General features: G+C 39.1%; 1 protein-coding gene across 1 annotated transcript; it reads left to right on the top strand.

The window, feature by feature from the left end:
• The first annotated feature begins 2993 nt into the window (after positions 1–2993).
• On the top strand, positions 2994–10420 carry LOC109429695 (trithorax group protein osa). Its single transcript, XM_062843665.1, has 3 exons — positions 2994–4902; positions 5170–5623; positions 9016–10420. The coding sequence occupies exons 1-2, from the start codon at positions 3588–3590 to the stop codon at positions 5610–5612; spliced, it is 1758 nt and encodes a 585-aa protein (XP_062699649.1). The 5' UTR covers positions 2994–3587; the 3' UTR covers positions 5613–5623; positions 9016–10420.
• Positions 10421–15854: the final 5434 nt, after the last annotated feature.

Here is a 15854-nt window from a genome sequence, read left to right as displayed (position 1 = left end):
GCTCATACAGCATTAAATTAGGCAAGAAATCAAAATACCCACGCTTTTTTAACCATTTCATTGCAGAAACGGAGAATTGACCTTCTCACCATACAAAAATTTAGCTACAAATCTAGTACTTCACCGTTCGTGCCCATTGTTAAATAAAGATACATAGGATGTTTTGTTTCAGTATAACGATACATGGCACCGTTGCTAGGGCAACGTGCAGAAAAGAACATAGTAGTCGGGAAGCATTTGAAAAGGGTTTTGCAGATAACTTTTAATACGAAAAAAAGACATCTCTATTTTTTTATATGTTATGTAGAATTGTCTCAGCTTTCAATTGATGCAAAAATTTTGAAAATCGGTAGTTGCCATCGTGATGAAAAAAAATATTTTGGTATAAAAATCCAAGATGGCGGCCAAAATCAATAAGGCCGACCCAACTTTTTATTATTGTAAATAGTAGCTCTATCTTTCCTCTTTTCAACAACAATTCGTTTTGAGGTGGTTTTTGGAGAAACTTTCGAGTTATAACGATTTAAATGAGCCACCATTTGACCAAAATCGAGGGGTCTGCAAAAATTGTTGTGGCTCTAACTAACGGGGGGTCCATCAATTTGAGTAACTAAATGCATTTTCCTTACTTTTTTAGCGAGGACTTTCAGAAAATCGGCACTTTAAACATTTTTGAAGACAAGGTGTAAATAGTAGGCCGGTCTCAGCGATAGTTACCCAGTGTTATTCATAATGCTGATCATTTGGGTTACATTATGAATCATAATGCAATTGTTCGACTAACAACCTGAATGACCTGAATTTTCACAGCGAAAGTTTGATATTCTTGATTTTATTTTAAATCAATTCAAGCACCAACAAACAAGATGATACTAATGGAAATGATCATTGATCATATTTCGGCAAATGTTTCTTATCGTTGCAAAATATGTTGTATGCAACTCATTGCAAAACTCGTTTTTTACAGCACTCGTACTATGTATCCATGTATTTATGTACGACTCGTGCCATAAAAGTGTTCATTTTGCAACAATTTGCACACAACATTTATTTTGCAATGGCAAACAATCTCTGGACTGTAATTATTCGATCAGTATGTTCGTGTTTCTTGCTGCTTGAATTGATTTGGGACGTTTGATTCACAATTCCCGACAATATCACTTTTAACTGAAATTTACTCATTATTTTTTCTTGCAACTAATGCTGGTTGAAAGATGACATCATCACACCGTCGAACACTGAAGCTACCAAGTCGAGGCAAATGGCATTGGAAAGGCCATCATCGCACAGGCTCATAATTCGACTCACGGAATTCTGCGTCCATCCACAACCGGCGGAATTAATCATACCAACACTCTCACACAGTGTGTTGCCGAATGCAAATGATTAGCAAATAAACTGGTATTTTCATAGGCATACAGGCAGAACAGATAAGTTTACTTCCTTCCTAGAACAGTTGAAGATAATGCGGGTAAATATAGTTGATGCGTTTCCCATAGTTCTACCCCACACACTAAACGCTTTCAGCAATATTTTGCTGAATTTTGCCGAGCTGAAGGGTCCAGCAAATTTTTTTGCTGAACTTTCAGTAAAGTTTGCTGAATTTCAGCAAAACGTTACTGGTGATCAGCAGAGTTTGCTGAACAAATCAGCAAAATTTTGCTGGATTTCAGTAAAATTTTTGCTGAAGCCATCAGCTCGGCAAAATTCAGCAAAATTTTGCTGAAACCCTCAATCGATTTTTGGTGTGCATGAATCATCGGATCGGATCTACTATGAATATAGAGCCTATTGTGGCGTTGAATGCAAAGTTGACGTAACGACCAACATCATTGTTGCAAAAGATTGTGCTACTTTTCCCCGAAGGCCGGTTCCCCGAATGTCGTTTCCCCGAACGCCGGTTCCCCAAATGGCCCGTTTCCCCGAAAGTCAGTTCCCCGAATGACCCGTTTCCCCGAAAAGACTATATTGCATTCTTGTTCGAAATGGTCACTTGTCACAACAAGTTCGTGTCCTGGCCCAGGACACGGACTCCTGGGAACTAGATTATTCAAAAAAATATCCTACCATAGTTCGACAGGTCGTAGGTACCAATTTGGTTCTACAAAGAACGAGCGGCAAATGAAAGAAGGAGTCATATTACCATTCTTCATTCAGCAGGGTTTCAGCAGATTTGAGGAGCAATAAAACCTGAAAGAACCGCCTATAAAATAAAGAAGGGTGTGATTCGGGGAAATGGGTCATTCGGGGAAAAGTATTATTCGGGGAAACGGCATTCGGGGAATCGGCGTTCGGGGAAACGACATTCGGGGAATCGACATTCGGGGAAAAGTAGCACAACCGTTGCAAAAACTACACGTTTCGGTTGTCTTCGGTGAAAACTTTGGTTAGCATCTTATCATTTGCTCACAGGTCAATACTGTTTATGGAACAGTGATGCGATCACAAGAAGAATAAATATTTTTATGATTATGCATATTAAATTAAAAAGTTAAGCTTTCATTTAGCTCGCCATCAAATTTGTGAATGTTTCCATAATACCTATGTAGGTAAATGAAATATTTTATACGAGATGAACCAGCCTAGGACTTAAATTATCTTATAATAAAGTAATAATAATAATAATAATAATAATGAAATATTTGTTACGAGAGAAAGAAATATATAATTTAAAAAACACCAAGAAAAACACCTGATGAACATTCGTCAAAACAAAGTATTTCTCACTAACACATCTTAATAATGAGGTGTTTTCGGTGTTTTCATTCCACATTTTCCCTACCACAACATTAGCAACATTTTTCAACTCCATTATTTCCCTTTCCGTATTTAAATTGAAATGTATTTGTACCGTATTAAATCAATTACCGCACAGGTTGAAACAGCCCTTGATTTCGTTCTGCCATTATTGTATTGCACTTCTGGCAAACACAAGGCCAAGGTAGTTTGATAGACGAATAGAAACCGCGAATTTCATCAGCAGCTACTGAATCATGAGAGACGCAACCCACTCCCTCCACTGTTGATGATGTTTTTACAACCCTTTTAGCTACCGAACCGATCTCAATCTCACTAGCACATGTGCACAAACGCTCGCTTCGTCCATCGCTACATCTCACCTGCAACGCATGGCGCATGAACAGAGATACACATCATCAGTAGTTCGTCCATCCGACACAACTCTTCAATGGATTTTTTCAAGTTTATTATACACACCAGTGAAGCAGTCCCCACATCAGAGTAGTGTAACATTCGTCTGTGGAAACTTGCAGTGAATGGAACAACGTTACGGTCAATCCGCGTTTCAATAGTGCAAACTAATTAATAAGGACAACTATCGATTTTTCCCTTTGTCATAGTCGCAGAATATCAATTTTCCATCTAGCAGGCGGTGAAAGGAGTGCAGTTTTGTGCAAATCGCACATTTTGTGACGATTTTAAAGTAGCCAATGGCTACTTCGCTCGATTGCGTTGTTCAGTGAAGTGATTAATATCAAAATAATTGAGAGGGGGTGATCGTAGCAAGCTAGTGAAACGCATATCGGGGATTTTTGTGCAAACCAGTTTGTTGTGACCGTGAAGGAGAAATGAATAATAAAATGAAACGAGGGGCATCAATACGGATTGATAAAAATAAGCTCCAAGTGGTTACGTTCTGCGTGCTACTTTGCGCTTCGAATTTCTTGCCTGCTTTGGAGGCCAGAAAAACCAGTGGAAAGAGTAAAAGCTCTTCGTCATCTTCGGTTAGCCGAGGTCGTGTGTCGAAACCTAGTCAAAGTATTCCAGCGGCCAGTAACCCTGGCAGCTTGAGTTACAACAACTATCAGCAAAAGCCGAAACCGGCTCCATCGGCACCGGTGGACTCCTCAGCCAACGCGCGGCCCATCGGATGGAACGTCAACAGTAACCAACCGGCAAAACCAGCTGCAGCGGCGCCACCATATCCAGTGCAGAGTGCCGCCAAACCGCCATATCCGGTTCAAAGCCCTGCAGGTGGAGCCAAACCACCATACCCAGTGCAACAACAGCATAACGTGCACCAAACACATGGGGCGCCACCTCCACCGTACTCTGTGAACCCTCAACATGGTGCCCCTCCGCCATATTCAGCCGTCAACAATCCAAATGCTCATTCGCCGTTCAACCAGCCACCACCTGCGTACAGCCCTGGAAGTCAAGGCTTCAAGCCTGGACAGCCCGGTGGTTTCAATCAGCCAGGATTTGGACAACCCGGAGGATTTAACCAACCAGGCAGCTTCGGACATCAGCAATCAGGAGGCTTTGGACATCAGCAGCCAGGAGGTTTTGGACATCAACAGTCAGGCGGATTTGGACATCAGCAACCCGGTGGATTCGGTGGATTCCCATCTGGAGGCTCTGGTTACCATGCTCCAGCCGGTGGATACGGAGGTCTACCACATGGCGGCTTCCAAGGTGGTGGTGTCGCTCCAGCTGTTAACTACGCTCCTGCTCCAAGCTTCCCGATTGCGGCCATCCCTGTGGGAGCATACAAACCACAATCATCTGGAATCGGAATCGGAGGCATCGCTGCTGGAGTAGGAACGGGTCTTCTCGCAGGAGCCGCCGGTGCTGCCATCTACAACGCTTTGAAACCAGAAGACCGTGTGATCTACCGTGATCGCGTTACCGTTGTCAACGCAGAAGCTCCCGCTGCTGCTGCTGCCGCTCCAGCAGCACCTGCTGCCCCAGCCGCGGCTGCTCCAGCGGCTCCGGCAGCTCCTAGTGCTCCAGCTTTAGCCCCTGCCCCAGTTCCAGCTCCGAACCCAGCTCCTGCGGCCAGCGAAAACAAGGATGCTGTTGCAGGTGTCCCGAACACCCCAGTGATCATGAACACCAACTCAACCAGCGAACAAACAACAAACTCTACCGATACATCTACACGCTTAGATCAGTTTACCTTTTTTCCAAAAAGTGCACAACCGCAAATATGCGTAAATGATACTCAAATATAGGTTAACAAAACTCAAATATGGGTAATGTGGACACAAATATGAGTAATTGTAACCCAAATATGGGTTAATATTACCTATAAATGAGGTTGTGCACTTTTCCAAAATATGAGTTTTATTTACCCATATTTGCGTAAAGTTTACGCAAATTTGAATAAAATTTACCCATATTTTAGAAAAATAGGTAAACTGATCTTAGCGTGTACGCCAACGCCACTGGCCTCATACAACGAGACTTCAACCGCACCAGTGCCCACCGGAAAACAATACTTCCCACCGCCTGGCCAGTACTACCCGGCTACCGGCCAGTACGTTCCACCAGGCGAGTACGACCCGGCAACCGGAGTGTTCACGCCCGGCCGCTACATCCCGGACACCAACATTTTCCAGCAGGGACAGTACGATCCGCTTACCCAAATATTCACCCCCGGTTTGTACGACGCGGCTTCCGGACAGTTTGTGCCCGATCCCAACAACGGACCGGTGAATCTTGGTGCCGTTGCGGCTGCGCAGGATGCCCCCGTTACGGGTCAGCCGCTGAACCAGGAACCCAGCGGTGCCACCACCTTGGCGGCCATGATGAAGACGCTGATGCTGACCGCCATATTGCCAACGGTATTCGCTGCGATTGTGCGGTATTAGAGGACAATGAGGTAAATATTTGAATGAATTTGATTGTCAATATAACAGAAATAATATCCTTTGAGGTTGATTATGTCTAGGGGCAAGATAGATCTAACGAGAGAAAATCTGTGCTCGCAATGTTGTTCAGAATTCCTCACAGTTCCTCAGATTTTCTCTCATTTAAATCAAAGTGTGATCTGACGCCAATGTCAAACTGCAAAGTGTTGCATGTGCTGAATGAAAGTTGCAGTTTTGGGGATGTCTTTCATCAAATTTGGTCGATCATTGATCAAAAGAGTAACTCAGAATTTCTCAGAGATGCTCTCGTTTGTACAGTGTCTTGCCCCTAGGATAATATATATCTTTCCTATCGAGCACTTTCATCTCAACGCACGATTTTTGTATGGGAAAGACACTGTGCAAACTAGAGCAACTCCTAGGGGCAAGACACTGTGCAAACGAGATTTGCTCTCGTTAGTTCTGTGTTGCCCCTAGCGGTGAGATGATCAATTCTCCATTTCTGCAATGATATAGTGCAAACACCGGGGGTATTATGATTTCTTGACTAATTCGATGCTGTTTGAGCAAAAGGGGCCATGCACAAATTACGTCACACATTTAGGGGGGAGGGGGTTTTGCATAACGTGACGACCCATACAAAATATTGTAAGGTCTCATACAAAAAGTGTGACATAGGGGGAGGGGGGGGGGGGGGGCGGGGGTTGAAAATGGTCGTTTTTTGCGTGACATAATTTGTGTATCACTCCAAAGTTTGGACAACAATGTTGTTGTCTTTCTTTCTTGCAATAGGCTCCTAAAGTCCTATCGGGATTCTTGTTTTATACCACAATATATGGTTCAAGAGTACATATTTACTCATTTTTGACGTTTTTATTAACCGTAGTTGAAAATATATAATTTTTATTTTTTTAGCCTTTTGTCTCGTCCCTAGCTTATAACACATGCTTTGAGTGATTTTTTTTCACCGTGTATGTCAGATAGGAACATTTTTGAAATCCCAGTGCGAAAAATGTCGAGCTCGCAGTCACACAAGGTTGACCTCAAATGTCAAAGTAGAACTATTTACCATTTTACTTATTTCGAATTTTCTTATTATTCCTTTGTTTTTCAAGTTCGAGTAAAGTACAGTTCCGATTAGAATACCATGCTTGATCGTATTATTCAATATAAGCGAGATTTCGTCTTTAATTTTAGGACCCTATTTAAACAATACAGTTACCTAAAGTTTTGTTCAAACATCATTAAATTAGGCAAGGTATCATGATACCCACGCTTTTTGCAATGCAAGTACTAAATAGAACGTGTCCTATTGATCATCCAATGATCATCTCACCAGCTGGATTTTTGTATGGTGAGATGATCAATAGAACACGTTCGGTGTGGTACTAGAATTTTTGTAATGAGCTAAATAGGACAGATCGGTGAAGTACTAGATGTGTAGTAATGAGCTGAATATAAGTATGGTGAGAAGGTCAATGGAGCACGTTCGATAAAGTACTAGATTTGTAGTAATGAGCTGAATTGTAGTATGGTGAGAAGGTTCATTCTCCGTTTCTGCAATGAAATGGTGCAAAAAGTGTGGGTATTATGATTCCTTGCCTAATTTGATGCTGTTTGAGCAAAACTTTGGATAACTATGTTGTTTATGTTGCAAGAAATGGAGAAAACAACAACGCTGTTGTCCAAAGTGTTGCTCAAACAGCATTAAATTAGGCAAGGAATCATAATACCCACGCTTTTTGCACCATTTCATTGCAGAAATGGAGAATTGACCTTCTCACCATACTAAAATTCAACTCATTACTACAAATCTAGTACTACATCGAACGTGCCCCATTCTCCGTTTCGGCAATGAAATGGTGCAAAAAGCGTGGGTATTACGATTCCTAGCCTAATTTGATGCTGTTTGAGCTAAACTTTGTTTATGTTGCAAGGAATGGAGAAAACAACAAAGTTTTGCTCAAACAGCATCAAATTAGGCAAGGAATCATAATACCCACGCTTTTTGCACTATTTCTTTACAGAATCGGAGAATTGACCTTCTCACCATACTGAAATTCAGCTCATTTCAATTTTAGTACGTCACCAATTGTGTCCTATTATGATTCCTTGCCTAATTTGATGGTGTTTGAGCAAAACTTTGGATAACTATGTTGTTTATGTTGCAAGAAATGAATAAAACATCAACACTATACGACAAAACGGTGAAGTACTAAATTTGTAGTAATGTGCTGAATTTTAGTATGGTGAGAAGGTCAATTCTTCGTTTTTGGAATGAAATGGTACAAAAAGCGTGGGTATTATGATTCCTTGCCTAATTTTATGCTGTTTGAGCAAAACTTTGGGCAACAGTGTTGTTGTTTTCTTCATTTCTTGCAACATAAACAACATAGTTATCCAAAGTTTTGCTCAAACAGCATCAAATTAGGCAATGAAGCATAATACCCACGCTTTTTGTGCCATTTCATTGCAGAAACAGAGAACTGGCCTTCTAACCATACTAAAATTCAGTTCATTTCTACAAATCTAGTACTACACCGAACGTGCCCCATTGCCCAAAGTTTTGCTCAAGCAGCCTCAAATTAGGCAAGGAATCATAATACCCACGCTTTTTGCACCTTTTCATTGCAAAAACGGAGAATTGAGCTTCTCACCATACTAAAATTCAGCTCATCACTACAAATCTAGTACTTCACCGATCTGTCCTATTGGAGAATTGATCATCTCACCCTGTCCAGCTCATTACTTTCAACCTAGTACTTCACCGATTGCTTCCTATAGGACAGATATGTGAAGTTCTATATTTGTAGTAATGAGCTGAATTTTAGTATGGTGAGAAGCTCGATTCTCCGTTTCTGAAATAAAATGGTACAAAAAGCGTGGGTATTATGATTCCTGCCTAATTTGATGCTGTTTGAGCAAAACTTTGGGCAACAGTGTTGGTGTTTTCTGCATTTCTTGCAACAAAAACAACATGGTTATCCAAAGTTTTGCTCAAACAGCATCAAGGAATCATAATACCCACGCTTTTTGCACCATTTCATTGCAGAAAAGGAGAATTGACCTTCTCACCATACTAAAATTCAACTCATTACTACAAATCTAGTACTACACCGAACGTGTCCCATTGCAAAAGGTTAAATCTAAGCTAATGAACATTGAATAACAGAGGCTTGAATATTATTGTTCGCGTTTCTGACATGTTTCAAATCATCTTCACGAATTTAGAAAATCTAGTTCTTTTCACAGAAAATTTTGAGACAAACTAGTGAACTGTGAGAAGTTGTTCACGAGTTTTATCCTTAGACGTTTCGTACACCGACCGTGCTCCATTGTGAATCATGTAAGATTTTCAAAAAAAACTTGACTATTCTAACATATTACTTTTTTCTATTTTTAGGTAAACTCCATTGAAAGCAGTGACTACTATTGGAGCAATCAGAGATATAACTGAAATGACAAATAAACACCGACAAATCAACGTTAACAAATGTATGGAACCAAAAGCTTCTTTCCCCTTTTGCGAAAAAAAAACACGCAACTCATGAAGACGTGCATGAAGCATAAAAACGGGAATATAAAGAACCTATAGTCGAATGGAAAAAATGCAATGTTTTAGCTATCAATGACGTTATATACGCTTTTTACCATGCAGCTCTGCAAATACGGCGCTGAGTTTGTAAAATTTTAAAGAAAAATCGAAACATTTGGATTTTGTAAATGAAAATAAGTTTGATAGTGCTACATCATTGAATATCGAACAAATATCGAGTAAAACTATGAATAACACAAGAAGATTTGATAAATAAACTGAAGAATAGGATAGAAAAAAAACCGCGCATTTAGCGATGAGACTTTGAAAACACATAAACCAAATTGATCTTGCATTCTAACCCAAAATTTGCAAAGCATGACAACCAAATTGATAAATACTTCCAGTGAACGAAACGAGCAATCTTGAACAATTATTCTCCCAGTGTTACCCCGCATGGTAAACACCGATTTGATGGTACTGTAAACAATTTCTCTGCTTAGTGACGCCCCCACAATCAAGTCTATAGAAAATCGACAAACTATCATTTCCCGTGCATCAAACTACACATTAGAACTTAAATTACCCCCGTTTCTCTCTAACCATCTCTCTCGGCATAGGGGAGATCTTATGAAACACCGATTTTTCTTCACCTCTACCGATCTATGCCAAACTGGATATTTTTCTATGTAAACTCTATACTTCTATCCTATTGTAGACTATTCACTGTACTGTATAATGTATTGAACTGAACAGAATCTCGATTTTATACAAGTACTGTTTTGTAGATTTGTTGATACTTTAACCGAAACCTAGATGCCCCATTTATAGAAAGTGTTGATATGTGATAAATAAAAACTTTTAAAAAGAGATCTTTATTATTATATTATCTCTTCCTAATATTCAGTATTCGCTAGGATATTAGTAAAGAAAAAAACAAACAAAATATTGAAAAACTACTTGCGATTAGGATAAATTGCTGTACAAAACCACTTTGAACATGAATAGATGTGAAAACAAACAAAACATAAAAGTAACCGCAACACCCAAAAAAAAACAATAAGCGCTTTTAAAATATGATTGTAAAATTGGTGCCGCTTTTAGTAGCCTGCGGATAATCAGAACGGAAGAAACCACATAACAATACGACAAATTTACTAACTGTTTATACATTACTCAAATGGAAACAAAAAATTCAAAACACTGACAACTGTAAAATCTTCAAAAAATCTTATTTTGTAAATAAAAATCACTTTTCCATTGAAAAAAAAAATCTAAATGAGATGCACTTGTTTTAGATGGCATACCCTGGTTCTATCCTGATCTGATGATAAACTTGAATTTCATTCTTTAATATATGTTAGCGACATGAAGTTCCCAACAAACATTTTCGCTGTATAAGAGTGGAACAAACGACTCTAAAGCAAACTTACCTTAAGAAACTACTATTCAGCTAGTTCTGTTTCTTGGGTTGTGCTGCTTTGGTTGACTTATTGTTGAAGTAGCAAATAATGGAAAATAAAGCAATACAGCTCCGAAAGTTTTGCTCAAACAGCATCAAAATAGACAAAAAATTAAAATACACACGCTTTTTACGCCATTTAATAGTAAAGAGCTGGATTTTTGAGTACAATGAAATGATCAATTATTCTCCATTTCTGCAATTAAATGGTACAAACAGCGTAGGTACTATGATTTCTTGACTAATAGGAGGCAATCAGTGAAGTACTAGATTGAAAGTAGTGAGCTGGATTTTTGTATGGTGAGATGATCGATTCTCCATTTCTGCAATGAAATGGTGCAAACAGCGTGGGTTATATGATTTCTTGTCTAATTTGATGCTGTTTGGGCAAAAGCTTGGGTAACTGTGTTGTTGAAGTTGCAAGAAATAAATAATACAACAACACAGTTATCCAAACTTTTGCTCAATCAGCATCAAATTAGGCATGAAATCATATAACCCACGCTGTTTGCACCATTTCATTGCAGAAATGGAGAATCGATCATCTCACCATACAAAAATCCAGCTCACTACTTTCAATCTAGTACTTCACTGATTGCCTCCTATTCGATGCTGTTTGAGCAAAACTTTGGGTAACTGTGTTGTTGTATTATTTATTTCCTGCAACTTCAACAATACAGTTACCCAAACTTTTGCTCAAACAGCATCAAATTAGTCAGGAAGTCATAATACCCACGCTTTTAGCACCATTTCATTGAAGAAATAGAGAATGGAGCACGTTCGGTGTAGTACTAGATTTGTAGTAATGAGCTGAATTTTAATATGGTGAGAAGGTCAATTATCCGTTTCTGCAATGAAATGATGTAAAAAGCGTGGGTATTATGATTCCTTGCCTAAATTGATGCTGTTTGAGCAAAACTTTGGATAACTATGTTGTTTATGTTGCAAGAAATGGAGAAAACAACAACACTGTTACGCAAAGTTTTGCTCAAACAGCATCAAATTAGGCAAGGAATCATAATAACCACGCTTTTTGCACCATTTCATTGCACAAACGGAGAATTGACCTTCTCACCATACTAAAATTCAGCTCATTACTACAAATCTAGTATTTCACCGATCTGTCCTATTGCTCATCTCACCATACAAAAATCCAGCTCACTACTTTCAATCTAGTACTGTACTGATTGCATCCTATTTAATGCTGTTTCAGCAAAAGTTTGAATAACTATGATGTTGAAGTAGCAACAGGAGGCAATCAGTGAAGTACTAGATTGAAAGTAGTGAGCTGGATTTTTGTATGGTGAGATGATCGATTCTCCATTTCTGCAATGAAATGGTGCAAACAGCGTGGGTTATATGATTTCATGCCTAATTTGATGCTGATTGAGCAAAAGTTTGGATAACTGTGTTGTTGTATTATTTATTTCTTGCAACTTCAACAACACAGTTACCCAAGCTTTTGCTCAAACAGCATCAAATTAGACAAGAAATCATATAACCCACGCTGTTTGCACCATTTCATTGCAGAAATGGAGAATCGATCATCTCACCATACAAAAATCCAGCTCACTACTTTCAATCTAGTACTTCACTGATTGCCTCCTATTGTTACTTAAGTAATGTAAAATAATGCCTAGGGGTAAGACACTGTGCAAACGAGAGTATATCTGAGAAATTCACCAATGATCGACGAAATTTGTTGAAAAACATCCCTAAAACTACAAAAATAGCGAGATATCGAGCAATGAGCCATTTTACGAGACGTTTCGGATCAGCTGATCGCTCATTTCATGAATGAAAATTTGACAGGAGGTTGCGCCCAAGCCCGTGAGTGTTAATATCAATATCAACACTGTTGTCGTTTCGTAAAATAGACTATATTGTTTTGATTTTGCGATAAATCAGGCAACACCTAGGGGCAAGACACTGTACAAATGAGAGCATCTCTGAGAAATTCTGAGTTACTCTTTTTATCAATGATCGACGAAATTTGATGAAAGACATCCCCAAAACTGCAACTTTCATTCAGCACATGCAACACTTTGCTGTTTGACATTGATGTCAGATCACACTTTGATATAAATGAGAGAAAATCTGAAGAATTGTGAGGAATTCTGAACATTTCGAACACACATTTTCTCTCGTTAGATCTGTCTTGCCCCTAGGGCAACACCCATGTAAAAACAGGATCAATCCGGAGAAATTCTGGTCAACTCTGTGACGGAAAATGTACTCTGCAACACAGTGTCTTGCCCCAAGAATAAAGCAACACAGTTACCGAAAGTTTTGCTCAAACAGCATCAAAACAGGCAGGAATCATAATACAAACGCTTTCTGCACCATTTCATTGCAGAAACGAAGAATTTACTTCGTACCATAAAAATTAACTCATTACTACAAATCTTCAGCTTCACACTTTTTAGGCGGGTGCTAAAATCTACCGCACGGTCAGAAAATTCACTCATTTTCGAGCTAAAGTGGAACAACTCAAAATTGAGTAAATTTTTTTTCCAGCGATAGCACTGGCCCAAGTGCGAAAATCTCATCAGTTTAAGCCGTATAATATTCTTGATGATGCGAAGAATATTATACGGCTTAAACCAGTTGGATTTTTGCACTTGAGCCAGCGCTATCGCTGGAAATGCAATTTACTCATTTTTTTTTGAGCTGTTCCAGTTTAGCTCAGTTTTGTGTGAATCTTACTCATTTTAGAGTAACATTTTCTTAGCGTGCGGGGTATTAATTTGAGCATCCCTCGTTCATATACCAAGCCGCCGGCACTCAGAGCATTCAACCTGCAGGGTTCATTCATTTTAGCCGTCCTCACTCGCACCCGCTGGAGCTGGCAGAACTTTGTTTTGATTCGTTTGGCATTCGTGCGCGTTGTCGATAATAAACAAAACATTTTGTCCGGCACAGTTTAGTCCAACGGAAGTACCAAGTGCTCAAAAAATGGCCAGTGTTGATCCACCGGAAGAAAATCTCCGTTGCCGGTTCTGTCTGGCCGAGGAAGTGAACGAACTGATTCCGACGTTTTGCATCGCATCGACACAGAAAATGATAATCTCTCATATGGCTCTGGCGTGTACGGGAATTGCGGTAAGTGATACATTATTGAATAAATGTTATTATCTTCACTATTAATGGAAGTACCGAAAAATAAACATCGATCTCATTGAGCTGCGGAAGTTGAATATTGCCTGGTAGAATTATAATTTATATACATGTTAAAACATTTAATGTTCCATTTCCAGCCGCCATAAACTTGTCATTTTTTCCCACTGGGTAGTAAATTCTTAGAGGCCGTTTTGTTTCTCGGGCGGCTTGAATGCGATGTATCACGATTTTTTGTGTCTTTCCAACTGGGACTTTAAGGGCTGGTAGCGAAAACTAGTAATCCTACATTATAGAGATCTGCGGAGGCGGCCATTGTGAGCCAATCGTGCAGAGAGAACTGTCAAAGTGTGAGCCAAATGAACATGCTTATCGTTCGTAGGAAGGCGTCGTTTGAACGGTATTGCAATTGGAACTAAATAAATTAAAATTTTTTATTTTTAATATCGAGATATTGGCGGCCCAAATAGATTTTTACAATTCGTGGTATCGTGTATATTATAAGCTTTCTATTCAGTGAATGATAATCATACATGTTATCATCGCTCTATGTTCAAATGATGAAATTTGTAAAAAATAGGATTGTTGGATACTTTTTATGTATGATTGCATAAATGATTATGATACACTCAATAATAAATATACAATATTGAATAATTGGATTTTCCCAAATTTATCGTATTTTTTATGCCAAGGTTGTGTTTGAAGGTAGAATCTGAAATCTGAATAATGAATTCATGAGAAGAGATGCTCCGGGACGGCGTGGGTACGTTGAGTGCATGTAAAAGTGGCAGAAAGTTCTCTTGACAAGACCCGTGATTTATCCGGTTATCAGATGGAAGGCTGCTTCTTACCTCGCTTTTTACGCTGCCATTTGTAAATCATCGTAGTATACTATTCATATATGAAGCAAACACTCCTGTGTGTGAATCTTTAGTAGTAAGTACTCAGATAACTTACCTTACATGAAACGATAAAACTGCGCGGAGACACGGAATCCTTGAGGCTAGAAACCATAGTTGCTTGTGGTTCATTTCCGTCTCTTCCATGGACGTCAGAATCCAAGACGATCTTTCACAAAATTGCTTTTAAAACACCCGCGAGCACTATGTCGATTTAGTCCAATAAGGAAGCATCACGAGTGAAGAAACGGAGCCAGCTCAGCCAGCATTCAACAGTTCGATTCCTGATCTTGTAACAAAAAAATCGTCCAGCACCGAAAATAAACACAACGGTTGACGTCACGAAGCTTGACAGCAGTCAAATCTGCAGGGGTGTAACTTTTTTAATGTCGGCAACGGTCGGCAAAGCAGAGCTGTGAAATATTTCAGCCTTGTTTTTATTATTCAGTGTATCGTAGAGTTAATGATAAACTAACTATAACTCGAATAATTTGAAGAAATTTTTGTTCGCGAAAATAGCCACTTTTGAATGGTAACGATACTTAACAACCCATTCGGTCTATCATTTAAACTCCGGAAACGATTAATGATATCATTGATATGATCCACAGTATCATTGATTTATAATTCATTTTATGATATCACGAATAATAAGGAAATGATTCACTGTACCATAACTGTATAATATCGTTTTATTCGGGGGCATATGTATGTTTAGTAAAAAGATAAAAATTTATCAATTCTGCTTTCAAAAGCTCATGCTTATGACGACACTTTTGTTGCTGAACTTGTCGAAAAAACTTCCATTGCTGCTTCTTGCTTCACTTCTGCCGATATGATTAGCGTAACACTTTTGCAATGAATTTCAGATTTCTTAGATTGCTCCGCTATTTCAACAAAACTTTGAAAAAAAATTCTACCATAATTTGAAAATGTAAACAAAACCACTTGAACCACAACGAAGTCACGCACAAAGTTTGAACATCTAGCTTTGTAGCAAGTGTTGGCAGCTGTTGTAAACAAAACAAACAGCGTTGCCGAATCGACGTATGTAACTTCCGCACATCTCTATGTACACTCAGAAATAAAAGTATACACGGGATTACTATTATTTATGCATTTTGTATCCGCATCTCTCTCACTCTCTTTCTGTTTTCATGTTATCTGGTGCTTCGCCTGGGTTGACGAAACACTTCTCTTCAACTTAGGCTAAACGGCAGATAGCA

This window comes from Aedes albopictus, unplaced genomic scaffold (genome assembly GCF_035046485.1).
Source record: "Aedes albopictus strain Foshan unplaced genomic scaffold, AalbF5 HiC_scaffold_421, whole genome shotgun sequence".
Taxonomy (NCBI): domain Eukaryota; kingdom Metazoa; phylum Arthropoda; class Insecta; order Diptera; family Culicidae; genus Aedes; species Aedes albopictus.
This window is presented reverse-complemented; position numbering and strand designations above follow the sequence as displayed.

Coding starts and splice junctions, on each gene's coding strand:
- LOC109429695 (XM_062843665.1), top strand. CDS start 3,588: ATGAATAATAAAATGAAACGAGGGGCATCAATACGGATTGATAAAAAT. Junction 4,903..5,169: donor CTCTACCGATACATCTACAC/GCTTAGATCAGT, acceptor AACTGATCTTAG/CGTGTACGCCAACGCCACTG.